The following is a 24,301-nucleotide window of genomic DNA, read 5'->3' on the forward strand; positions in this document are numbered from 1 at the left end:
TGTCAAAGCAGAAGTTCCTATTAACTGCCCAAGGACAAAACTAAATTAATACTTCTGCAACTAGCAACAAGTACTGGCCATTATCACATGCATATTTTGGAACATCATAAAATAAAAGGGTAAAAGAGCAAACACACTACAAAACATTACATTATACATCATCACCTACTAATTAATTGTGAAAAAAATCGCCTTGATTATTGTGAAATATCCCCGAGTTCAATCACTGTCTTCTTCGTCTGCATAAAACAGAGAATGTTAAGGACAAGCAATTCACCAAAAAGCAAAAGTCGAAGTAACACATTGTCGTAGAGAAGATAATTCACCACAGTTTCACAAGTGCTCCATAAAATTGTTTGTTTTCCTCTCTATTAATATTAAGAAACAATTATAGCTTAAAAGACAACTAACTACGGGAGGAAATTGGGTAACAGGAAGCTAAAAAAAGAATCTAGAAAATTGAAAAGCAAGAATGAACCCAAAATCTTTCTACACCCTCTACTTTTAGAAAACGTAGGGAAAAACGAGAAAAAGAGTCTTTATTTTCCAAGAGTGATTCTTCAAACAAAGATTCTTTAGCTGTGCTGTGAGTAGCTGCCATTGTCTGTGTTTGTTCAGTGTATTCAGAAGCCCGGATTACTAATCAAAGCCATGCTAAATCCAAATGTCCTAGAATACAATTGCCTTGTCGAAATTCAGTCAGTAATGATGATGACCTATGAGGCACTGATATAATTACTTGTATAAAATTCTGTGTATCCGACACATGATATGCTTATTTTGAAAATAACAGGGTACAATACGTGACAGATATACGATTAAAAATGTATAAAATTTCTTAAAACATATTCAATATATAATTGTAATTGAGGGGTTCCAAGTTAAATCATATTTCTTAGACATTGCCAAAATAAAAAATTATAAATTACTGTCAGTGTCGTAAAAGTATTAGTGCTGCATAAATTGGATACTTCATCGATATGAATCAATAAAGTATCATAGAGTATCAGACCCGGACACATGACACAAATTACAATATTGATGCATTAGAGATGATGACTAATATCCCAATATTTCAAATATTACTATAAATATCAGATACGTATCAAATGGAACTTAAATTACAAGGGCTGGCCCAATGCTATAAAATGTTAAAATCATTTAAGCCTACTGCCAAATGGAACTTAGGTTGCATGGATGATGTTGCTTTGGATACAAAAAAACTACAATGGGAGGGGAATCCAACAAGTATTAGTCATGCTTTCCGAAATAAATAATTCATACCAATACTATGGTTAAAAAAAACTATACCCACTGTCGATGACAATTCAACCCTATCAAAGCAGTTATTGTTATTAACAAACTACTTAACCGAAACCAAAAAGTACAAAAGAACACATGATTCCCGAATCTATGATATCTGACTTGAAAACTGGGCAAAGCATTAAGATATTTTAAATATACTTACCATCATTGAATTCTTCACTCTGACTTCCATCATCATCATCATCATCACTGCCACTATCCTCTTCCACGTCTTCTTCATCCTCCTCATTATCATTGTCTTCGTCATTATGACCATCTTCAGCCCCGTCGCCACTAGTTTCAACTGGAACCTTGGGCTTTGGAGGTGGAGGAGCTATATAACTACTTGTTGACCTTCTACGAGAACTTGAAACAATATTGCTTACATCAATACCCTCAAGTTCTTTGGCTCTTGCCTTTTTCCTTTTTACTTCCTTGATTTCTGAGTGAATGAGAAAACATCAGAAAAGTGGAAATAGTAGCCATTAAATTGAAGCCTCATATCTAAGTTCAATGTAGACATACCATTATGGCCTAATAAACAGGGAAGATTACACCAACCCAACCTCCTCTGAGGTTGAGTGAAATTACATTACCTTCCATCTGCTTTCAGATATTAGGCTTTTTAAATCCAAGATATAGTGGCGTGTAGCAACCAGCCCAGAAACTGTGATATCAATATAACACATAGCAAGATAGCCGCTACTTTGTCACAATTATGTTTTAATTTATAGTATGTTATACTTTAAATAGTTTATTGCACTTTCTCTAATTATTGTTGTTTAGTTTATTATATTTTTAGTTCTATTAGTATTTAATTTATGATATTATGTAATGTTTTATTTAGTTTTTATTACTACTATTTACTTATTTAGTCTAGTATCTCATATGTTATGCTTTAAATCGTTTATTATATTTTCATTACTTATATCATTAGCTTATTTATTATATAATATGCTATGCTTAATTAAAAAACAAAAAGATAGGCTAAACTATACTCAAGAGGGCCCAAGAAACCAAAAACAAAAAAAGTCACTTAAAAGTGTTTGGGCCACTTGCCTCAATTATAACCTTTTCTTTAATATAACCCTAAGGCCTGGTTCTAACAGTCCAGCAGCTCATCACAGCCTCCCATAATAGAAGTTTCGACAGTGAAGATGGAGAGCAAAACACAGCTTCACAGAGACAAAGAAAGAGGGAAGAGGTAACAGATGGAGATGAGGTAGAAGGGCAGTAGCAACAAAAGGGGGACAGCACAGCACTCATGGAAGTGGTGTGAAAGTTTCGTGACTCTCTTCACTCCAGCCACAAAAAGCATCTACGTTGTTACACTTAACTGCACCACTCCAATCCTCCACTAGCACTGTAGCTGCACTATAGGGCGTTATTCTCAACCCTGATTAGTGTAACCTCCCAAACTTTAAATTTTACAAAACAAATATTGATTTTTAGTTCTCCGTTCAATTATACTGCTGGAGGACAAGTAATGCATTCGTAAAGTAGCGCCTTGGTGGCCAATTGGTAACGGGGTTTGAATCCGAAAATAGTCTCTTTGCATATGTAAGGGTAAGACTGTATACAATGACACTCTCTCATACCTTCACATAGTGAGGAGCCTTTTGGCACTCTCATACCTAAACCCTAATTATACCCCTTCCATACATCTACCATTCTCTGAAACTAAACTACACAAAACAATGTTATCTAATTCCAATAATATATTACTAGGAAAACAACATATATCAATAGAAATGTCCAAATTTACATTTTTGAATTGCGATGTTAAGTTTTCACTCCACAGTATACATACTGAATGAAGTCAAGGCCCTAAAATGTCACGTAGAATAAGTCATTTCAAAGTATGGACAAATTATGGGACAGTTTAATTGTGTTTACAGTATACTCACAACACAAGTAATTTAGCTTCTCACATCTAAAAATTAATAAGAACTAAACAAAGAAGACCAAGGTAAAACTAGCAAAGGTTTCAATTGTTTGGGTTGCATGATAGATAATTGAACACAGCTGATAACAACAAATCCAAGGGCGCCTTTGACAATGCATATTTTTTTCAAATCAGGATGAAATATCACAGCTAATATCCAGGGATGAAGGAATACTACTAAACATGAACTCACCCTTTTCAGATGGATTAGAAGATAATCCTTCTCTAGACAATATTTCCTCCAACTCCTTGATTAGTTGTCCTTCCCGTTTGTTTTCAGACACTTGCTTGATCTTTTTGTAAATTGAGGGAGGAACACTGTGATAGAAATACGTAAACATCAAACTATGATCTTGAACAAATATCTAGGGGCATAAAAAGGAACCCAAAGAAGAAAATTACCCCATTCCACATGCTTTAATAACAGACTTTAAAGTCTCCACACGTTTGCCATACACAGGAGTTGAAACCTCTTTCTTCTGTAGTTCAAGAGAAAAGAGAAAGCTATAATTCAATGAAATAAATCTCATATACATCTTACCTAGTAGAAATTAAATAACAAAAATGTTGAGCTCAGCTTCATGGAAATTCACACACAAAAGGACAAGATTAATAATAAAAGAGTTGTTATTCAGCAAAGCGATCGTAATTTTTCAATAATCATGACTATGGCCATAACTTTCCAACTTATATCAGGCATTTCTATTGCAATCAACAGAAAAAAAATAATTTAGTATGACCTTGGAAGGTTTCTCGGATGATGAATGGGACTGATCATCTTCAGAGTTTTTCCCACTATCCTCTGCATCACTGATCTCTTCTGAGGCTGCTTTAGCAGGCTTCATTCTTTTCTTACTGGACAGATCAGTCTCCTCACCTTTACGTTTTTTGGATTGGACAGGAGTTTGCGCCTTTCCTTTAGGAACAACCTTTTTCATAGGTTTAACTTCATCTTCTTGACTCTCGTCCTCATCAATCTCCTTATCTGAAGTATCAGAGTTCTCTTCACTGCTGACCTTTTTAGTTACTTTGGTGTCAGGTTTTTTCTTTACAATTTTCTTAGCATTCTTTGCAGGTTCTGAAACTACAGAAGACGCTAATACCTTCACATTTGAAAGAGACATGCTAAGCATCAGATAGTGTGTTTGTGCTTCTTACGGGCATCAATGAGACTTTATATATTTTTCACTCACCTCATCGAGCTGTTGACTTATAAACTTCTTATAGAGATCAAGAGTAAATTTATCAAGTTTAAGATCATCTTCCAATAGCCGACGAAGACCAGCCATAGTGATTGTCCTGAAATTAACAGTTGGTGTGCATAAATTTACAAAAGTAGGGACAAGCATCAGAGTAATAAATAATTGAAAGAATCAGCAGCATACTCTGCATTAGCCTTGATGTACGAAGATCTTTTTTTAACAGCTTTCATAACAAGGGCTTCACTTGGAACTACTTTGTTTCCATTGCCTTTATCATCCTTGGTTTCAAGTTTAGCCCTTTTTTGTTCTTTAAGAAGACCTAACACTGGAGAGTCTTCCATTTTCTCCTCGTCTTCAGGGCAAAGATCCTTCTCATCTTTTAATTCACACTTTTCTTTTGGTTCATCTGGCTCTAGTGTACCTGCACCTTCTTCCCCTGCCTTCTCTGATATCCTTGGGCCAGCATCATCCCCGACCCCTTCTAAGCACTACCAGCAATCAGGTAAAAAAACACATTGATATAGAGAAATAAGAAAACATCAAAGCATTCTCCGTAACATCAGAAATCATAAAACTAAACCAATCGCAACAAAAATATGTTATAAAGCAAATTGTTATCATCACTGCTGTCAAATAGTAGCTGTAGTAGTAAGTAAATAATCTATTACACACCATACACTTGTCAATCGTACTTATACTAATGATCATACAAAAATCTGGTTAAACACCCCACATTGAGATCCTGGTTAAATAAAGAGAACAGCAATCCGTCTTAAAGTCCAAGTAAAGGCAGAGTTGAATTTCACATTGTGATTGAAAACCAAATTGTTCAGCTACCACATGTGAACCGACAGTAGACGAGACTCTAAAATCATAAGATTTAAAAGAAAACCCCGCGTCTCCAGAGAGCTCCTAATTGTAATGCGGACGAGGTTACTCGTTGAGCACTTAGGGTTGGCTATCGTGTGCCTTCACTAGTGAACAACAGAAAAACTATAAAGCCCTAGAAGCTTCCACTTACTCATTCCGACTATGTTGAAATTAGGGATTCGAATTGAGAAGAAAAGGAGTACCTCGAGCAAGCATTGCTTAATAAATCTCTTGTGCACATCCAGAGCACACTCCTCCAATCCCAAGTCTTTCTCAAGCAATCGACGAACACCCTCGAACGTCAAAGAGCTGCATTGAAAGAAACATAAAGAGAATGATGAGAAAGGAAAAAGAAGAAGAAGAAGAAGAAGAAGAAAGTGAGAAGAGTTACTTACTCGGATTGTTCCTTGAAGTGAGAGACGCGAGAGAGCATAGCGGTTTCAATCTGAGACTCTATATTCTCCCCTTTCTTCATCTCCTCACTGTCTTCTGCCATGTCTCTCTCTCGCTGCGAATTCTCAACTTTCAATTCTCACTTCGCTAATTGGCGTCAAAATTGCATGAATCGTATTCAAATTAGGGTACCCTCTCTCACTACTCAGTGTTCAAAATACCATAGCGTCTAATGTGCCCCAGTCGATGGATACGTATGCTTCTCAAATGTCACTAATTATTTAATTATTTAATTCTGAAACTTTCTCCCAATTTTATTTTATTTTGCAATTTCCTCCTAAATTTTATGTGACGACTTCATAGCCATTGTTCTATCTTTAAAAAATAATTTTTATAACTCTCAAATTAATTAATTCCGATTTTTTATGTTAAAAAAATTCTTTTATTTTTCAAAATCTCAACTTTTTTATTAATGGATTTCCTCTTACGTCTCATTTTTTCCTTCCAAATTTTAAGTGTTTTATTTTTACGTTTTAATATATTTTTTAAATTACAAACTTTTATACATATATCCATACTATATAATATAAATATATCAAATATATAATTATAAGATTTTGTCTTCTGTTCTTAATTTATGTGTATTGCAAATAACACATGTTATTCTTGAATTTTTTCTAAAAACTTAATTAAAAAGCGTATTTTTGTAATATTGTTTATTCTTAATATTTTACGTAAGTTAAATGTAAATACATCTTTTATAATATTATACTCTTCTACAATTTTATTTAACTTTAAAATAATTATACCAATACACACAGATTAACAATGCATATAAGTCTATGCTTACATTACAAAGAGTTAGGAGAATAAAAAGCCTGAAACAATTTCTCCTTCTATTTGGGAAAATTACTATTAAAGTATATATATATATATATATATATATATATATATATAAGATGGTCGAGGTTAGGTGGACCACAGGGTTATATAATTCATGATGTAGCAGAAATTGTTTATCCATAAATAGATTAATAAAATATTCACTATTTTGGAATAACTGTTAGCAATTATTAAATTAAAATTTAGCAATTAAATTTATTAACATATTTATCAATTTGTTTCTTTATATATTCTTGTCCAACAACCATCTTTCTATTAGCTCCACTTAGAAATTAGTTAAAGATGTAGATTTAGAATATTTGTATTCAATAAACAAGACATTGAACCCCCAAAAAAAAAGCATAAAAGATTAAACCAAAAAAATGCAGTCTCCCCCTAAAATACCAACATTGTTTTAACTATCGATAATGACTTTATCTGAGTCATAAGCATCGTTCATTGCATGTCATGACTGTTTCTCCCTTAAGGTGATTGACAGACAGTCATTACTAGAGCTTTAAGCAACTCACATCTCTAACGTCCGACTTGTGGGGGACCCCAATGGAGATCTATCATTATTTCAAATTTCACTCAAGAGGAAGTGATCAAGGAGGAAGCAGGGGGATTTGGACGAGAAAGAAACTAAGAAAGGATGGTGAATTTCCAATCTAGGTAAATGGAAACTAGAGTTTCATTTATGAGGACTCAATAGAGCCATATATCATTGGTGCAACATATATATCTTAAAAAATATAATAAAAAAAGACATCTTAGATTGGAAATATATCATTGGTGCAACATATATATCATTGGACTCAATAGAGCCATATATATCTTAAAAAAATATAATAAAAAAAAACATTGGTGCAACATATATCACATTTTATATTGGTGCAACCTATAAGTTGACATTTTAGTGTGTAAATAATTTGTTGGGAATTTTAGTTAATAGACATAAATTCGTCTCAATGGTTAAAATTCAAGAAAGCTTCTAGTATAATTTTATGTATTGGTATTGAAAAAAACAAAACCATTAAAAATATTTTCAATTAAAAAAAAAAACTTGTTTGAATACTCATTATGTCAAGCATCAAGAAACTAATAAATCAACTAGCCTTGGAGACTCGACATTTGTTCATAAACTCCTCTACCCAAATCCAAATCTAAATGCACTTTATTTATTACGATGTCTTCTACACCTTTTAACATAGCCAGGTAGAGCTTTTCCAATACGATAGCTCATCATAAAGATCAGACGCTCTTAAAGAGAAGGGCTCAGCCAACATACTAAACATAGTGCCAATCATGGATTTCAACAGCAAATGAAATTATCATATAAAATGTCTTTTATGCAGCCCCACTAATATGAAGAGTTACTGCTAAGCAATTGATGGAACTTTTTCAGATCGATGCTCACTTTTATAGGCCTACAATAATTCCACAACGAACTTCAGTTTCCCGCCAAGACAGACAGAAAATATATTTGACGCCAAAATTTCATTATGCAACGTGTATGAAGACAAATTTGATCAGCTCTCATGGTGTGGCAAAGTATGTTGCCCACTCAAGTCAAGCCTTTCTTTTCCTGTTGGCTTCTGACGCATCTACTTTAGCTTGACCAAATACAGACCTGCAGGAAATGAAAAGACACAACATTGCCAACAGAGGTAAATGATAAAAAAAATGCAGTATCAACTGACCAAGTGTTCATTCAACAACTTAGTCTCAATATTAGTCACCATCCTGAATGTTGTTTCCATCTAATATGCATTCACATTTGTGCTTCTCTTTTCTATCTTTCGTTAACATTATAGTGTGACCAACTGTGAAACTTCAACTCATGATTAACAGAATTTGATATTCTATTTTCAAATGACAAGACGACACAACAATTCATCATATATTGCAAGACTGCTGTTTTTGACTAATCTTTCTATATACTCATTTAAATTACATCCTCCGGGATAATAAATTCACCCGGAACTCATTTTTCCCTTAAAACTCTCATTTTTCTATTCACACAGAAGTTTCATTTCAAATCTCACTCTATATATAATTTGCTTTAGAGAATAGAAATAACGAGCATACTGCATATATAATTTTGTATAGACAAACTTAAACATGAAGAAAAGCAAGTATCACTAGGACATTCATCTAGCAGCAGAGATCCGGTGGCAAACTAGTATGTGTCTAAACTTCACGTTAAAAACTATAATTGAATTCATAGGCTAGTTTATATGTGATAGAAAAAAATTATCTTTCAGTAACCAATATGGTCCGTGGACTAAAATTTAACTTTCTTTAGAAAGGCACATGGAACATAATCGTACAGAAGATACATAGCCCATGCCAATTGTATGCTTCTGGAAAACATTGGGACTGTGAGGGTATTATCATGAGATCATTCAAATACAGGGCTGAAAACTTCGTATTAATCAGCTGGGATTGTCTTCCTCATCTCATAGCTATTCCTGACATGCTAATCCCTGTATGAGATACAGTCTTTCCCCTATGGCTATAAGATTCAGCTACAGAGAGAAACTGATAATTGTATCAAATTATCAAAAATGTAACAGCAGGGCTGATAATAAACTACTAAAGGAATACAATTGAAAAAGAAAGATTTCTATAAAAATTGAACCAATTCCTACTCTCTGCTAACTAAATTATGAATATCTACACTCATTTGATCCGTAACATATGGAGAAACTTTACGGAAACAGAATGACAGAATGGCTAAGTTGAGGAAATAAACACTTACCCACAGGTTGAACACTTATCATGATGCTCGCAGAATATGGATAAGCATACAGAACATACAAAGCCCATGTCAATTGTTTGCTTATGACAGAAGCACCTGCACAATTCATACAATTTAGGTGTAGAACTTTAACACACACAACCTGTAGATTGCCAGTTCTACAGTAAAGAGAAGAAGATTGCCATAATTAATGCAGGGCTAAGGACTTTAACACACAACTTGCATAAATGCACTAAAATTACATTACATATATCATCCATCTCAAAGAAATCCAATGCTTGGTATGATCCATTTTAACAATGTACTAATTTATATAAAAAGGTAACTACAAATGTCACTTAGGTATTGATATTAAGCAAATTTAGGCTTTAAAAGTTGGGTTACTGATTGCATAAAATTGTGGTTCTGTTTTCAGTAACAGAATCATAAATAGCTGTGTATCTTCAAACCAACATAAATTCAAAAGGGAAGAAAAAAAACTGGAGAAAAAAACAAGTAAAGATAACTTATTGTCCGAATGTTTGTAGTTACAGGACAGAGAAAAAACAGAGAGGGAAAGAAAATGAAAATACAAAATCTTAAATAAGAAAAGGCTGACCAGGGAAAAACTTACGAGGCACGAAAATCCACACCGACAGATTTAGGAAGCCTTAAAAATGCACGAGAATGTAAATCAGTCGCAAACACTGTCTGCATACACAAGGTTAGATTAGTGTCCAAAGTAAAACAAAAGGTAAAATTGAAAAGACAAATAATTCAAATCTGATTTTGAAAAAGAAATGATAATCTGTTTATTCCCTTTCAGAAGCCAATCATTTGAGTTTCAAGTCATGAGTTATCAAATTAGTTTTTCACTTTTACTACATTATTTGGTTGAGTTGCTTCCCTGGAAGAAAATAACAAGTCAAATTGCTTCATTTTGTTTTAGGAATTACATATTCAATAAAACAAAGCCCAAACTTGATCAGTTAGGACCCTAAAAGAAAATATGAGCCCGAATTTAGCATCAGCTACCCATGCCCATAGTATGGAGAGATGTGTTAGGAAAAATAAGAAGGGCCAGGGAGAGATTGTTGGCGTCACAGAAAGAGGAATAAGCTGATTGCGTAATGGGTTGGGTTGGGACAGAGAGAGGGGGGAGGTATGAAGAGAATCATTGAGTTTGTATGGACAGTGAGCATAAGCCCCTTGTAGGAGTTTAGCTCTGTGGTAGCAGGAAAATTCGTTCCACTGTAGTCCTTTGACGTCTGTCTAGTAACTATGACTGTGTTGGTCCAGGTTGCGTCACAACAACCCAACTACATGATTTTGAATGATTTTCCAACATTTATGCTGACCCAAAAAAGAACCTCACCACCACTAGGTCGTTTGTACTATAACATACAAAGTAACCACCTATCTTGAGGAGCAACCTTGAAAGAAAGAGTTTCAATCTCGCACACCAGAAGTAGAAAGAAACTATACAACTTATAATATTATCAAATAGATTTTTGTCAATAAATTTAAGAACTTATTTGTTGAATATCAACTACATGTGGCATCAAATTTTAAACTGATTGTGTCTGTAGAACAACTTTCTCTCAGAAAGAAGACATACAACACACTATAAGAGCATGTCAGTCATTCTCTTGCAGGTCTTCTAAAGTCATTGAGCATGCCAATCGTTATCAATCATGAACTACTTAAAGCTGAGAGTTTTCACCAACCCTAAAGCAAAGGATGAAGGTGACACAAAGCCATGATTTCAGTCCTTGTTTCATTGACAGATATAAGCAAGACACCAGTGTCAGCAACATATATTGTGTCTCGCCATCACAGATGTCTCCATACCACAAATAAATCTTTTAAATTGTGTTTAATTGTCTTTTAAATTATATGCACGGTCAAGGTTGAAAAATAAGTTTTAACAATTGTATTCAAGTCAGTGCATGGACTTTCAGGAAGTGACGTGCTTCTGTGAATCTCAATTTATGGCCTACTTTCCCTGTCTTCCAGAATCAAAAGAAGAAAATTATATCCCCATAAAGCATAGTTGAATTCAAGTTTCAACAAAAAGATGAAATGGTGAACTATTTTGGCATTACGCAAACAAGGTAGATGAGTTTGGATTTTGGTGTGGAGAGGCCAGAGCCACTAATATTGGGTGGCCATGGCTTTCTTCATGATAAAAATAACAGCAATTGCTGACTAGCAAAAAAACTGTATTGCAAGTCGCACCAATGCTTCAAAATAGACAATTAAAGCTTACTGAAAGATATTGATAAAGCCCGTCCAATTGAGGAGGCTTGTAATATATTCCACCAGTTATGTATGAAGCCTGTCATTCACAACACACACAAAATGACCTTATTCAATTAAACGCATTCTGCAAACTGCAATGTCAACTCATTCAATGTGTGTGTACTTAACTACCTGCTGGAGGAATGCAGAATTGTTTGAGCCAATATAACAAGAATCTATAGGAACCTGCAATATAAAATGTTACTTACACATAAATACTAGTTACAAATAAAAATACAAGCAATCTTCATGTATTAGTTATACGATATATTGCTGAAAAATGTCTGACTACTTAACAGTCTCCTGGCAAGAAAAAAGCCGAATTTGAAAGAAGAAAGAAAATAAAGGCAGAGATACAGCACATACGGTAGAACGCTGTGCAGAGAATATTGCATTCATGATTGCCACATACCTGAAAAGGATAGAAGGTGTTATTTGAAGTGAAAGGTCAATGCAATATTAAATATATAAAAAGTAAAGATTGTGAGGAACACACTGTTCTGGTCCATCGGCAGTCCCTTGCAGACATAAAATCTGTTCATAAATCAGTAAGTCAAATAACAATTATTTAAAATTGACAAAATGGAAAGAAATGCCAAATAGAGAAAAACAACAAAAATGTAGATTGGCTGAAAAACACTAGATTCCTGAAACAGAAACAGCACAAAGATTAGACCAGACATGTAAACGAATTAGCAGCAGGGAGTTTTCAAAAATAGTCTCCAGTTTAAACCAGTTCAACATCAACTAGATATTAAAAAATAATAACTTGGAGCATCCAACTAAATTTTGGCCCACAGAAAAGTTTACAGAGGAGACTAAACCTTAATGCTTTCTCATACTACAAACAAGCAAAAATAAAAAGTATATGAAATATTTAGCATGAATGAATTCAATCAAACACACAATACCAACATTTGATGACAGAAAAAACACGCATATCATTTCCATAGTCTTACATCAAACTCATAGTGATCCTCATTAATGCAATAAAAGGCAAAAGTCAATCATAGTTGACTAACAGTTCCAGTGACAGTTGCAACTCATCATCACATTCAAGTATGAAGAAAACTCAATGTAATAACAAATTGGCAATTAAGCACGCATATACACACACCCGAGGCTGCGGAGGCATAGGTCCTGAACGAAAAGCTCTCTGTATATCTGATAATCCAATCAGGTAAAACGAATAAAAGTTAAAGCCCTAATCAGCAACATAAGGTGTTTTCAAATTCATCAGCGAGAATCCAAAGAAGTTGGAAACTGAGTCGGTGATAAGGATACAACAAAGCGCCATGGACAAGGAGCCCGATAACAGCGAAGAAGGAACGGTTCCCGGTTTGTGAGACGCTTCTAATTGCTTGTCCCTAGCGAGAAACTCGTGGAGATTGTGGAGTAGGTTGGAGTAAAGCGCGGGCATTGTACCGGTGGTGGAACCGTGGTTCCGTTCGGAAGTGGAATCGTAGACGTAGGCGCACGAGTTGCATCCGGTGGCGATGACGATGAGCTGGTTGAGCTGGCCGAGGAGCAGGATCGAGTTGAGAAAGGCGAGTACCTGGGAAATGAAAGAAGAAGGTTGAGATTGGAAGGGAATGGGAGTGGTAAAGTGGTTTGGGAACGGGAATTACTTGGGAGAGGAACTCGGCGAAGGGGAAGGGGAAAGTGGTCCAGAAGAAAGGATTGGTGTCTAGCGTCACAACCAGAAGGCTCACATCGTCTGCAACGAAAGCATGGTGAGTGGAGAGAATAAGAGAAGAAGAGATTGAGAGAGTGCAGAGAACCTGCGTAGAGTTTCGAAGGTGCAGAAGGCATGGTGTGCTTGCGCTGTGTCCGTTCAACTCCCTTCTGCTTTCACTTTCAAGAGCGCAAGGAGGAACACATGCAATAAAACTTCCCGGGCTTCAGGCCCAACTGCCATTTTCCTAACAAAATACTAACAAATACAAATTTTAGTTTAGTTCAGATTTTTTAAATTTTCGATTCTAGTTTTTTGTTTTTATTTTAATTCTATAAAATGGTTGACAAATAGAGCAAATATGTTAAAACGATGCGTATGCAGATAAAGGAATCGAAATAAAATATAATAAAAAAAATCAATAACAATATCTCAATTTTACTGAGGAGGACAAACACTGTTAATTGTTTGTTATCGTATTGCATGATTTAGTGTTTCCAATTAAATAAAAACTAAGAAAAGAATATTAACTTTTGTGTTGCACAACAACTAAAATGCAAGATAGATATGATATTATGTTGATTTTTAAACTCGTGGTGAAAAAATAAAGAAAATATTATTAATAATAATAATGTTATTACTAAATACAAAATTATAATGTTAGTGAATACAATAATTTTATAATTTTACGTGATTTTATTAATCATGATAAAACTCATTTATTCCATCTAGTTGCTACAAAATTAATTTAAATATTTATAATCTAAAATAAAATTAAATATATTGATGAAATTATAAAGATAATATATATATATATATTATTTTACTTTCTTATTTTTTTATCTATTGTATATAATAAAAATAGATATCAATTTAAATAGATAAAAGTGACAAACTTTTCAAATTTATTTTTAATATTTTTTTTACACTAGTTGAAATATGGACATAGAACCATAGTCACTTTTTATCTACCACCCATCATATATACCAACCCTTTAATCAATATGTTTCTCAACAATATAAATGTATTAGCATGGTAGAATGCAGGAAGGATTGTAAACAAAATGTTCCTATGGATGCTTATCATTACTACAATGAAATATAAGTATATTCAAACTAAATCCTTAAAATTACATATTTTCTTTCCTAGCCAAAAATTAAAATTTGTTCTTGCTTCCTGTTACTTTGAAGTTCAAAAGTCTCACATGGTTATTAGATTTGTTTGCTGAAATGACACTATTTTAATCAACATGTGTTTTCGTTTGCTGAAATGTCACTATTTTAATCAACATGTGTTTTCGTTCTTATTTGCATTATCAGGTTCCACTCCTAAATTGGACCATGGCACAGAAAAAATGTTATAAAATATCCGAAGGTATTTAAGATCGGGGAGAAACCAAGAATGTTAATTAACTTGGCGTTACAAAAGGCAGATAATAATTAAAAAGCAAATCACTGCTGTATGCCTCACCGTCATCATATTCAGAACTTCTATACATGTTACCTAGAATTACTGACAATAGTTAAACAAGATAATTAAGCAAACAAAGAATATAAATGGCTAAGCTTGTGATGAAACTCGAAATTCCATAGTTTTCCAGATTCACAAATTAGTACAAGAGTACAAAATGAATATCAGCAACTACAAGGAGCATCCGTGACAAAGAAAGTAGCAGGCAAACTGAACCCGCCACAAAATTGATAAGATTACAATGCCACAGGTATCATCAACTTGACAAGCAATAACACAAGTGCATGCGTCAAAATGGGTAATGGTTTCACCAAGGAGCATGCAGCAGAAGCACCAGAAGAAATGCCACTAATAGGACCATTTGCAGGAGAGAATCCTGGAAGCCCCGATGAAGGAACCAGTGAGGGTATGGGTGATGTAGGACCTGCTCCATCGAACAGTGGTGCCGGTGCTGGTCCAAACACTGTGTCTTTTGCAACGGTGGTAGGAGGGGCAACAAGAGGAGGGAATTCCTGTGGACCTGAAACATCATTTGAAATATATTTAGAAGGCATTTGAAGATATACAAAGTATCGCGTGTCATCATTTTTTCTCTTGGGAGTGAGTTTGATTGGAGTATGTTAGAGCCAGATGCAGATTGCTACGTTTCCTGGCATCACTTTAGTCCAGATAACAATGCTACAGAACATCAAACCTAACTATATTTTAGTTCTGCAAATAAAGTCTATTATAAACTCAATGTGCATGGATAGCACATAGGAAAGGCACGAAGGTTTGACTGTGATTCATCATTTGTATCTCTACATCAAAACTAATTAGGAAATTCAGACATTTAAAGTTGATATCTATTCCGAAACAAGGCATGCTTGGCCCAAGTAGCTAAATAGAAGATGTAATGCTCTTATGCCCTCTTTGAATTTGAGTTTACACATTTTAATTCCAAAAGTAAGCTTAAATGGTAGGAGTTCTCTTCCCTCCAACTTATGTACATTGTTTTTGTCGTATGAACACATATCAGTAAATAAATCATCCAAAATGAAAATCAAAACAATGCATTATGCATTTGAGTTGTGTTTATCTAACACTAACCTGGACATCGAGGCTGAAGAGAAGGGGACAACCTGCAAGACGATAACAAAAATTAAACAAGCTTAAACTCAAAGAATAGTTCAGCAAAATAAACGTTGTTGAAATACGTGATTAAAACCACATGTACACAGAATATAAACATACGTTGTTGCTATGGTGCCATTAACAATGCCATCATAATTGCAAGAAGTAACATTGCAACCACCACTAGTCTGCTGCACTGTAACATTCCCAAGCATAAGATTGCTGCCTCTGCATTGCATGCTGGAGCAAGAAACAGCGAGAGAAGCCGGCATACAGTACAAACTACAAAAAAAAAAGTAACAAACCATTAAACACCAGAAACAACACCTCCTCAAACACTACAGAGACCATTTTTTCACTTCACAACCAAAAAAAGATTCCAGGTTTATGCAGTAGTGGTAGAGGGAAAAAATAAATTAAGAACAGAGAAAAACAGTTGCTTAGTGAGTACTTGAGGTTTCTCGGACCACAGCTACACTGGACACAGTGTCCCGCGGTAATGGCATAGCTTCCATTGGGGACAAGCAAGCCAAAATCAGAGGCGGATTTAGGAAAATTCGAAGCACAGGCTGCAACAGAGAAAAAAAGAGTTAGAAATTGAACAGAAAATTATAAATTGCTGAAGAAAAAAGAAAGAAAGAAAGAAAATCATTAGTTTATTACCGGGTATTGGAACAGCAAGGATATCCCCGTCGTTAATAGCAATGCTTCCCATGGCATTGACATTCATCAAATCTGTGAGCGTGGTGAAGTACCTGGCAGCAATGGCAGCGAGGGAATCAACGGGGCGAACCACGTAAGAGAGGTAAATGGCAGGGAGAGAGTTGTCGGAGCCGTTGAAGCAGGTGCAGGGAAGAGGCACGACGAGGTTCTGACCCACATCGAGGACGGAGGGGTCGGGAATGGAATTGGCCTCACGTAGCTGGTCGGAGGAGACGAGGCCGCCGTAGACGGAGTCGGCGATAGAGGAGAGGGTGTCGGAAGGGCGAGTCTTGTAGTTGGTGGCGACGGACTTGCGAATGCCGTCGACGCAGGAGCAGGAAATGGGGATCTTGAGGAAGAGGTTGGAAGGGAGGATATGGTGCTCGACGTCGGGGTAGGAGATGTCGATGGCATTGGCAGTGAGAAGCGCGATGGGGTCGATTTGGAAGAGCGACGCCACTTGGGAGACTTTGAGGTCAGTGTAAAGGGTGTATCCCAGAAGCGCGTTGCATGAGTCGGAGTTGGAACATGGCTCGATGGTGGATTTGCACAGGGCCTGAACAAGTAACGAGACGAAAACTGTAGCCTGCAGAAGCTGCTTTGGGCTTGGCATTCTGCAAATAGAAAGAGAGAGTGAGAGTGAAACAGGTTTGAGTTTATAAGCCAAGAGGAAGGAGTTTAGGGTTTTCTGAGTTGTGTTCTCCCTCTCTGGAAGAAGTGATGACACAGAGAGAATAGTGTTGTGTTGTGTTGGGGAGGGGAAAAGTTTCACTTTGAAAAGCTAAAGGAAGTTTAGAGTAGAAAACAGGTGTGTTCCATAGAGGCGCTAGGACAATGTTTCTCACTTGTCCTACTCTCTGTCATACACATTTCAACCTTTTTCTTCTCTCTCTCCAACACCCAAACTGTTTTCATCATTAATTAATTAACTCATCCTTTTTCTCCACAGTAAAATCAGAATTCAAAAATGATTTAGGATGCATACAACATCAATATTTATAACAATTTGTTAATTTTTAAAATATGAGTGAGTTGTTTATTTAGAAGGGTGAGTCGAAATTGTGAATTATTATGGTTTTGTCCTTTGGACGACACGACTTGTGTCGGAAGGGTATAGTGTGGCCCGCATTCAAGTTTATATTGGTTGGTATAGTTTGCTTTTTCAGGCGTTTGGGTAAAGAATTTTAGTTTTCTTGTTGTCTTTCTATGCCCATCCAATGTGATACCTTCGCTAATTGGGAGTCCCATCATGCAAGCAAAACTACATTCTTTTCTTTTAAATCAAATTGGGAAATTGATCTAGGTTTGGACGTTTTATTGATTCCGGTCAATGTCGTCATGATTTGTTTACTGCTTCCTGCAAGTTATCATCCATTCCCTAACTTAAACATCCATATTGTAAAGTGACTGAAAAATTGGAATTGGAGCAGCTAAAAAATGACAATTTGATTAATTCATTTGAAAGTGTATTAGATATTTTAATTAAGGAAGATTGATTAATGATTTGATATTGAATTTAGTAAGGTGGTTAGTTATTATGATGTAATTTGTTAGTGAAGCACATCACCAAAATTTGTGCGTCTTGCATGAGAAACATGTTGAAACTCCAATGCACAGTTATTATTATTAAGTAAAGAAACACTTTTGTTAGGAAAGTACTTCACTTACATCATTATTTTTTCATACACTACTCCAATACTTTCATATGATATAAAATATTCAATATTTTTTAAGAAAAATTTGATATGATACTTTGTTTACCTTATGACAAAATAAAAAATAGTAGAACTCGAATGAGATATAATACCAACAAAATAAGACAAATAAATTATATGATGATGAAATATGAAGGTGAAAACGCATAAGAAAAAATATAAATATATCAAGCTTTATTTTGTTTCGAAATATTCTATAAGGTAAAAGAGAATAAGAGTGAGTTAGAGAATATTAAACCGAAAAGTATAGTTGATTGTTAGATAAGTACTTTTTATAATTAAAGTATAGTTGTTTAAACAATAAAAATTGATGTAACCGTCTCCTTATTAATATTACTCGATTGGAAATGAAATGGTAACATTAACTTTAATATAATATTAGGATAAAGATTTATCACTTAATCAAATGTTATATTCGTAAGCATGGTTGTCAAACTTGACTCGTCTGAGTTTACGAACCCACTTTGCCTTACCGAGTTAACTCGATAGCAGACTCGGTTTTGAGGTAGACTCGGTGGACTCGGTGTGGACTCGCGACTCTAGTCCGAATTGGCGAGTCCAGCTGGGTTATTTTTTAAAAAATAAAACTGTGTCGTTTTGAATGGGGACCTGAATGAAATAAAAAAACTTAGGTTTTTGCGTTTCATTTTGTGTTTCCATTATGTTTTGTGGAGTGTGGCAGCGATAGATTGAGCGGTGGTCGCGGGTTGCAGTGGATCTAGTGGTGTCGCGTTGCAGGTTTCTATAGGTGGTGGTTGCGTCGCAGGTTGCTGTAGGTGGTGGTCGCGTCGCGAGTTGCTGCAGGTGGTGGCGTCGCGGGTTGCTGCAAGTGGTGGCGTCGCGGTGGTGCGTTGCGGTGGTCGCGTCGGAGTGTTCGTCGGACTCGTGGGTTGTTGCTGCTCATCATATAAGGAAGGGATTTACACTATTTTTTTTTTAATATAAAAGTAGACTCTTACGATTCTACGAGTCGAGTTTACGAGTCGAGTCTACGGAGCTCCCACGAGTCTACGTAGACTCGCGAGTTTGACAACCATGTTCGTAAGTGTTAAAGTCTAATGATAAATAATACAAACAAGAAACAAATAAATGATGAACAAAATAGGAAATAGTGAAACTACATATAAAAAGATAAAAATATAACAAGTTTTAGTTGAGTATTACCAAAAACTTGTACTTCTTATAGGAAGAAACATGTTGAAACTCCAATGCATAAGTTTCAACTTAATATGCTAACATATTATTTAATAATATACACAATTGAATTAAATACTTATATAAACAATAAGAACTATTATATCAAACATTCATAATTATAGAGTGGTTCTTACACAAGAACTTCCTCATGTGTCCTTAAAGATTGTTTACTTACATGAACAAGCTTTAAGAAACTAAGTGTTCCTCGTGTGTCCTTAAATATTAATTACTTGCATGAACAAGTTTGTATTGATAACAAATTAATTGGTCATACGTGTCATTGCATAAATAAAAATACAAAATATAATTTAACTAATTGTGAACATAGTAGCAAACATTTATCACATAATAAAGGATAGTCACTTTTCAAAGGTGAGTGTTGAGTGGTTTCATGAAAAATCTCATTTAACCATTTATTTAGCATAGTTAATCACACTTGAAAATTACATTAACCAACTTTTATCACATAACTATAAGTCAACTTACTTGTAAATTTGTCACCACAACCAACCCCCTTCAATCACCAACATGTACAACAAACTTTAAAAGGTACCAATACACAACAATCACTATTCAAGTGAAAGTGTTGAATTGTTTCACAAGAAAATACTCATTCACCTTAGTTAACCATATTTGATAACTACATTAACTATAAAAAAATATCATAAATATAAACATATATTTTAGTTGAGACATTTTCACAGACACTTTGTCAACATGATAAGGATTTATAAAGTTTAACAATTTTGCATACTAGCTTCATCAATCTTTGACAAAAAAAATGAACTTTGCATACAAGGTTCATGCATTTTTGACAAAAAAAAAAAGGAACTTACATTTACACCAAACACTACATCTATTTTTTTTAAACAATAACTTACTTTTGGAATACAAATGGAATAGTCCTTTGCTTCTTCATTCACGACTTCCTACTTCCTTCTTTCGTTTTTGTTCATTTTCAATCGTTGATCTTGTTGTTTGTTGTTGTTTCCCTTTTCTTTCAATCTATTTTCTTCCTTTCCACCTTTTGCATTATTCTCGTATAAAACAAGTTTTCCATTTTCTTTTATTTTTTTTCGTTTTCACTTTCACCTCTTTATTCACGTTTGTTTAATTATTTTTTCACTCATTCTTCCCTTCTTCACTCATCAACTATTTTTTCTCTCATTATTGTTTGTATGCTATGTTGCATCCTTTCTTTTATTCTTTTGTAAATGTTTTCTTTATTCTTGTTTTAATCTTTAACTCATTATCAACAATTAACAAGTCAACAAATGAGTTAGGAAATATAATACTAAAGTTAAGGTGTTTCATGGGTGTTCTCAAATTGAAGGTGTTTGTATCTCAACATATTATTAAGATACTTGGGATATGTATTTGATAGTTCCCAAATGGGATTTACCCCATAAATTTATAAAAATGAGCGAGGATTTTAGTGTTCACCTTTTACTCTAGTATTATTTAATTAAATGTTGTGAAAAATATTATTTAAGCATAATGGATTATGAACTATTTATATAGGAAGAAACATGTGTTTTTTCACGCTATTGGCTCTTTGACCCATATTTTTTTCTTTTTCTTTTCTCTTGATTTCTTTTGAGTTGCACACTTTTATCTCTTTAACCATTACCTCCTTTTTTCTCTAAATTGTTGTCTTCATATCTCACATGGTTCTCATACAAACCATACCATATAAATGGTATTTGAGTACGTAACATTTCTATTTGATTGTATTGTATTTTTATAAAATAACTTGATTTTTGCTCAGTGTTTTCATTATTCCTTACAATTTAACTATATTTATGATAAATTCACCTTTTGTTGGTTTTTTACTTGAAAACTGTCCTACCCGATTTTGGAAGATCGAATGGCCGACAAGTTACACGTCCACACGACCTCTCAGCCAAAACCATAAAATAACAACCTTGTTGGTTAATTAGGTTAATCCATAATTAAGGGCAACAAAACATAATCAAGGACTTATTGGGCCTGTACCAATGTCTTTAAGAAATAAAGCCTAATAGAAAGTTAAAAATAGGACAAGAGTCTCATGGTAAAAGGTAATGACTTTTTTAGTTCTAAATCCACAAGCACCTTAACACCCCAACTGACTTAAGTGTTGGAGTGTCTTTGCAGGTACCCCACCCTTCGGACTTGACGGACGGATAACAGAAGACGAGACTTAAGATACTTGATAGGGGATATTCGGTCTCTTATATTGTAAAAACAAAAACTTATATTATCTTAACTAAATCCCCTTTGATTTGTGTTTTTTTTTGCGATGAGCTTGTAGGTATTATATTTTAAAGTTTCCATATACTACGAGTCTTATTTGGATTCCAGTTAAATTCTAAGTAAAGGAAGTTATGTTGAATCATTGATTGAATCGTGAATGTGTTATGATTATGAAATTGTGTTAGTGATACGATGTTTGTTAAGATAAATTAATGTTTAAATTAAAGCTTAACATGTTAAGGTGGTTTGTTTATATTTGTTTACATAGTATGGGATAGTAAGGATGTGGTTTGAAGTGTAAAATATGCATATGTTAAGTTTGGAAACAAAATTGAAATGGGTTTGGAGGCTTCGTGGGAGAGTTTGGAATTAATTACCATATTTGATGTACGTTGATATTGAATTATGCATTTGTAAAATGTTGAGTTTTCATATGTATAGTATGAGAAATATTTGTTATTATATGATATTAGTGCCCTATGTGAATTATTTAACATAATTTAGACTTGTTAATGTGGACAATTTACTTTTGTTTGGAATTGGATTTGTTTTGGGAAGGTTGTGCAAAATTGCAAGTTCTATATGTTGTGCCAAACAAATGGAATTTTATTCAACGAATTTCATTTAGCGAGTCAATGTCACTCCTAAACTTAATATGCTCAACAAATTAGCTAAATATGCTTTGACGTGTTAGAATCCACTTAATTAGTCTTTATCCCAAAGCAATTGGGAGGAACAAATTGAATTTGTTGGGCAAATTTGATTTGCTTGACGATAGTACCTTATTTATATCCACATTTTTAATTTATCTATGATTCTAAATCTATTATAAATTATTATGCATATTTATTATGTATGAATATTGATATTCGTAAGATAATTGTGTTTGTTATGAAGTATAATATACTGATTCAACTGCTAGAGATGATAATGTCATTTATTTAAAGTATTAAGTATAAACTTATTCATAAAAGGATATATCACTATTCTTGTGATGGTCTAAATCACAATGATTAATACATCATGTAATGAGAAAGTGAAGGAATATTGTATGTCCGGTTAAAACATGATACTAGTGTACAATTTTGCGAAATTAATTAATGTTGACCTTTAAAGTTGAAATTTGTTGTTTTCTATTCTGTACTCATTTATGATTGATCCAAATAAAGTTTCATCCTCGTCTTTATTGTGTTTATTTTTTCTTTTGTAATTGTACTCTATAAAATACTATTATAAGTTCGAGAAACAACTTTATCTAGATAAACATTTAATGTTTTTGGTTAAATATATTTAAATTCCCTCTCGATGAAATATATGTAATGTGAACTTTTTGTTGGTTGTTATGATTCAACTCTTACTAAAATAATTAAATTTTAATGACTTTAATTTCTATACATGGAGTAGCTTATTATGTAATGTTATAACTGGTCATAAAATATTTTGTTAACTACTGCTTGTTTTATCTCAACATAAGATAGATTCGTAGCATTGGTGTCTTTAGTTATATCAATTACGACCACCAAGCCTAGTTGAAGATATAATCTAACATACCCTTATTTATATTATTTTTATATCTCTCACACATAATAATATTAAGTTACATGTCTTATTCAATGAGATAATCAGGTCTTAATGTTCACATCCTATTCATGGATGACAACAATTAGGACAAGTTCAAGTTTGACTATACTCATTTTCACCCTCAAATTAGAAATTCATACCAAACACTATCCTCATCTAGTTGAATATGATATTTGTGTCTCATTCTCATCATTCTCGGGTAGCGGGTAACCCATAAATGTGCCCACACCCACTTTTGCACCATCCCAAATGTTAATTAAATATTGTTTAAAAAATTACAACTAATAAAAGAAACTCAAGTGATAATGTGTCCTAAAAACAATTTAATTCAATAAATTTAAGGATTACATTTTTTTCTTGAAATGAAATACATTATTTAAAGAAAACCACACAAAGGAAAAACGTGTAATTAAGAATGTGATGGAAAATAAAGTACTGAGATCTGTCTGAATTTGATGAATATTGAATAAGTCAGAAATTACAAGAGAATGAAGAGTTGTGTAGTAAAAGAATTGTATTTCAAATGAAACAAACAATCTCAAATGAAACAAACAATCAGTGACTAAAGAGAATAATGAAAATGAGATTTTTAAGTTATTTAACAAAATAAAAATGTTTTAATATTTTAAAATAGAGATGAGTGATAAAATAGAGATGAGTGAAAGAATGAGAACGAGGTAGATACGTATATATTCATACCCATTTTAAAAAAACCATACACTATCCATATTTATATCGTATATGATCAATGCACAATTTTCTTATCAAAATCAAAATGAGTTTGAATAAAATCTACAATAGCAAATTTATTTATCAAAATGCACCCATATCTCACCAAACCAGTCTTACTCGTATAACCGAAAGATAATCCTGATTACATGTTAATATAATTAAAAATGATTTTTTTTTCTATTAACCATGACTTGTAATTATACAAAATAAAAATTTGTATTTTACTTACCAAAATATTAGCT

General features: G+C 33.7%; 3 protein-coding genes across 5 annotated transcripts; all 3 read right to left on the reverse strand.

Moving 5' to 3' along the window:
* LOC137820162 (DNA ligase) lies at window positions 1-5,980 on the reverse strand. The gene is made up of 9 exons (XM_068624029.2): window positions 5,718-5,980; window positions 5,526-5,631; window positions 4,636-4,940; window positions 4,444-4,549; window positions 3,991-4,353; window positions 3,653-3,729; window positions 3,444-3,568; window positions 1,469-1,747; window positions 1-239 (listed from the first exon to the last, which is right to left on the reverse strand). The coding sequence occupies exons 1-9, from the start codon at window positions 5,816-5,818 to the stop codon at window positions 220-222; spliced, it is 1,482 nt and encodes a 493-aa protein (XP_068480130.1). The 5' UTR covers window positions 5,819-5,980; the 3' UTR covers window positions 1-219.
* Window positions 5,981-7,745: 1,765 nt separating this feature from the next.
* On the reverse strand, window positions 7,746-13,576 carry LOC137820163 (basal transcription factor complex subunit-like protein). 3 transcript variants are annotated; one of them, XM_068624030.1, is made up of 11 exons: window positions 13,420-13,576; window positions 13,267-13,355; window positions 12,923-13,193; window positions 12,756-12,802; window positions 12,135-12,172; window positions 12,005-12,050; window positions 11,771-11,824; window positions 11,607-11,675; window positions 9,972-10,048; window positions 9,359-9,454; window positions 7,746-8,227 (listed from the first exon to the last, which is right to left on the reverse strand). In XM_068624030.1, exons 1-11 carry the CDS (start codon window positions 13,448-13,450, stop codon window positions 8,167-8,169), a joined length of 879 nt encoding a protein of 292 aa, XP_068480131.1. In that variant the 5' UTR covers window positions 13,451-13,576; the 3' UTR covers window positions 7,746-8,166. The 3 variants fall into 3 exon arrangements, with proteins under 3 accessions (XP_068480131.1, XP_068480132.1, XP_068480133.1); XM_068624031.2 differs by having other exon boundaries at window positions 7,746-9,138; XM_068624032.2 differs by having other exon boundaries at window positions 7,883-9,125; window positions 13,420-13,562.
* A 1,304-nt stretch (window positions 13,577-14,880) lies between these two features.
* LYM1 (lysm domain GPI-anchored protein 1 precursor) lies at window positions 14,881-17,593 on the reverse strand. The gene is made up of 5 exons (XM_068626377.2): window positions 16,561-17,593; window positions 16,349-16,466; window positions 16,018-16,179; window positions 15,874-15,905; window positions 14,881-15,304 (listed from the first exon to the last, which is right to left on the reverse strand). The coding sequence occupies exons 1-5, from the start codon at window positions 17,210-17,212 to the stop codon at window positions 15,021-15,023; spliced, it is 1,248 nt and encodes a 415-aa protein (XP_068482478.1). The 5' UTR covers window positions 17,213-17,593; the 3' UTR covers window positions 14,881-15,020.
* Between the last annotated feature and the right edge of the window lie 6,708 nt (window positions 17,594-24,301).

Source organism: Phaseolus vulgaris, chromosome 9, assembly GCF_051622355.1.
Source record: "Phaseolus vulgaris cultivar YP4 chromosome 9, ASM5162235v1, whole genome shotgun sequence".
Classification (NCBI taxonomy): Eukaryota; Viridiplantae; Streptophyta; class Magnoliopsida; order Fabales; family Fabaceae; genus Phaseolus; species Phaseolus vulgaris.

Excerpts from the sequence above, each read along its gene's own strand:
- LOC137820162 (XM_068624029.2), bottom strand. The coding sequence starts at position 5,818 with ATGGCAGAAGACAGTGAGGAGATGAAGAAAGGGGAGAATATAGAGTCT. Across the intron at positions 3,730-3,990 it reads CATCCGAGAAACCTTCCAAG|AAGAAAGAGGTTTCAACTCC; the intron begins GTCATACTAAAT and ends CTTGAACTACAG. Across the intron at positions 3,569-3,652 it reads ATTAAAGCATGTGGAATGGG|TGTTCCTCCCTCAATTTACA; the intron begins GTAATTTTCTTC and ends TTTCTATCACAG.
- LOC137820163 (XM_068624030.1), bottom strand. The coding sequence starts at position 13,450 with ATGCCTTCTGCACCTTCGAAACTCTACGCAG. Across the intron at positions 12,173-12,755 it reads CTATGCCTCCGCAGCCTCGG|ATTTTATGTCTGCAAGGGAC; the intron begins GTGTGTGTATAT and ends ATTTATGAACAG. Across the intron at positions 12,051-12,134 it reads ACTGCCGATGGACCAGAACA|GTATGTGGCAATCATGAATG; the intron begins GTGTGTTCCTCA and ends TATCCTTTTCAG.
- LYM1 (XM_068626377.2), bottom strand. The coding sequence starts at position 17,212 with ATGCCAAGCCCAAAGCAGCTTCTGCAGGCTACAGTTTTCGTCTCGTTA. Across the intron at positions 16,467-16,560 it reads CCTTGCTGTTCCAATACCCG|CCTGTGCTTCGAATTTTCCT; the intron begins GTAATAAACTAA and ends TCTCTGTTGCAG. Across the intron at positions 16,180-16,348 it reads TGTGGTCCGAGAAACCTCAA|TTTGTACTGTATGCCGGCTT; the intron begins GTACTCACTAAG and ends TTTTTTTTGTAG.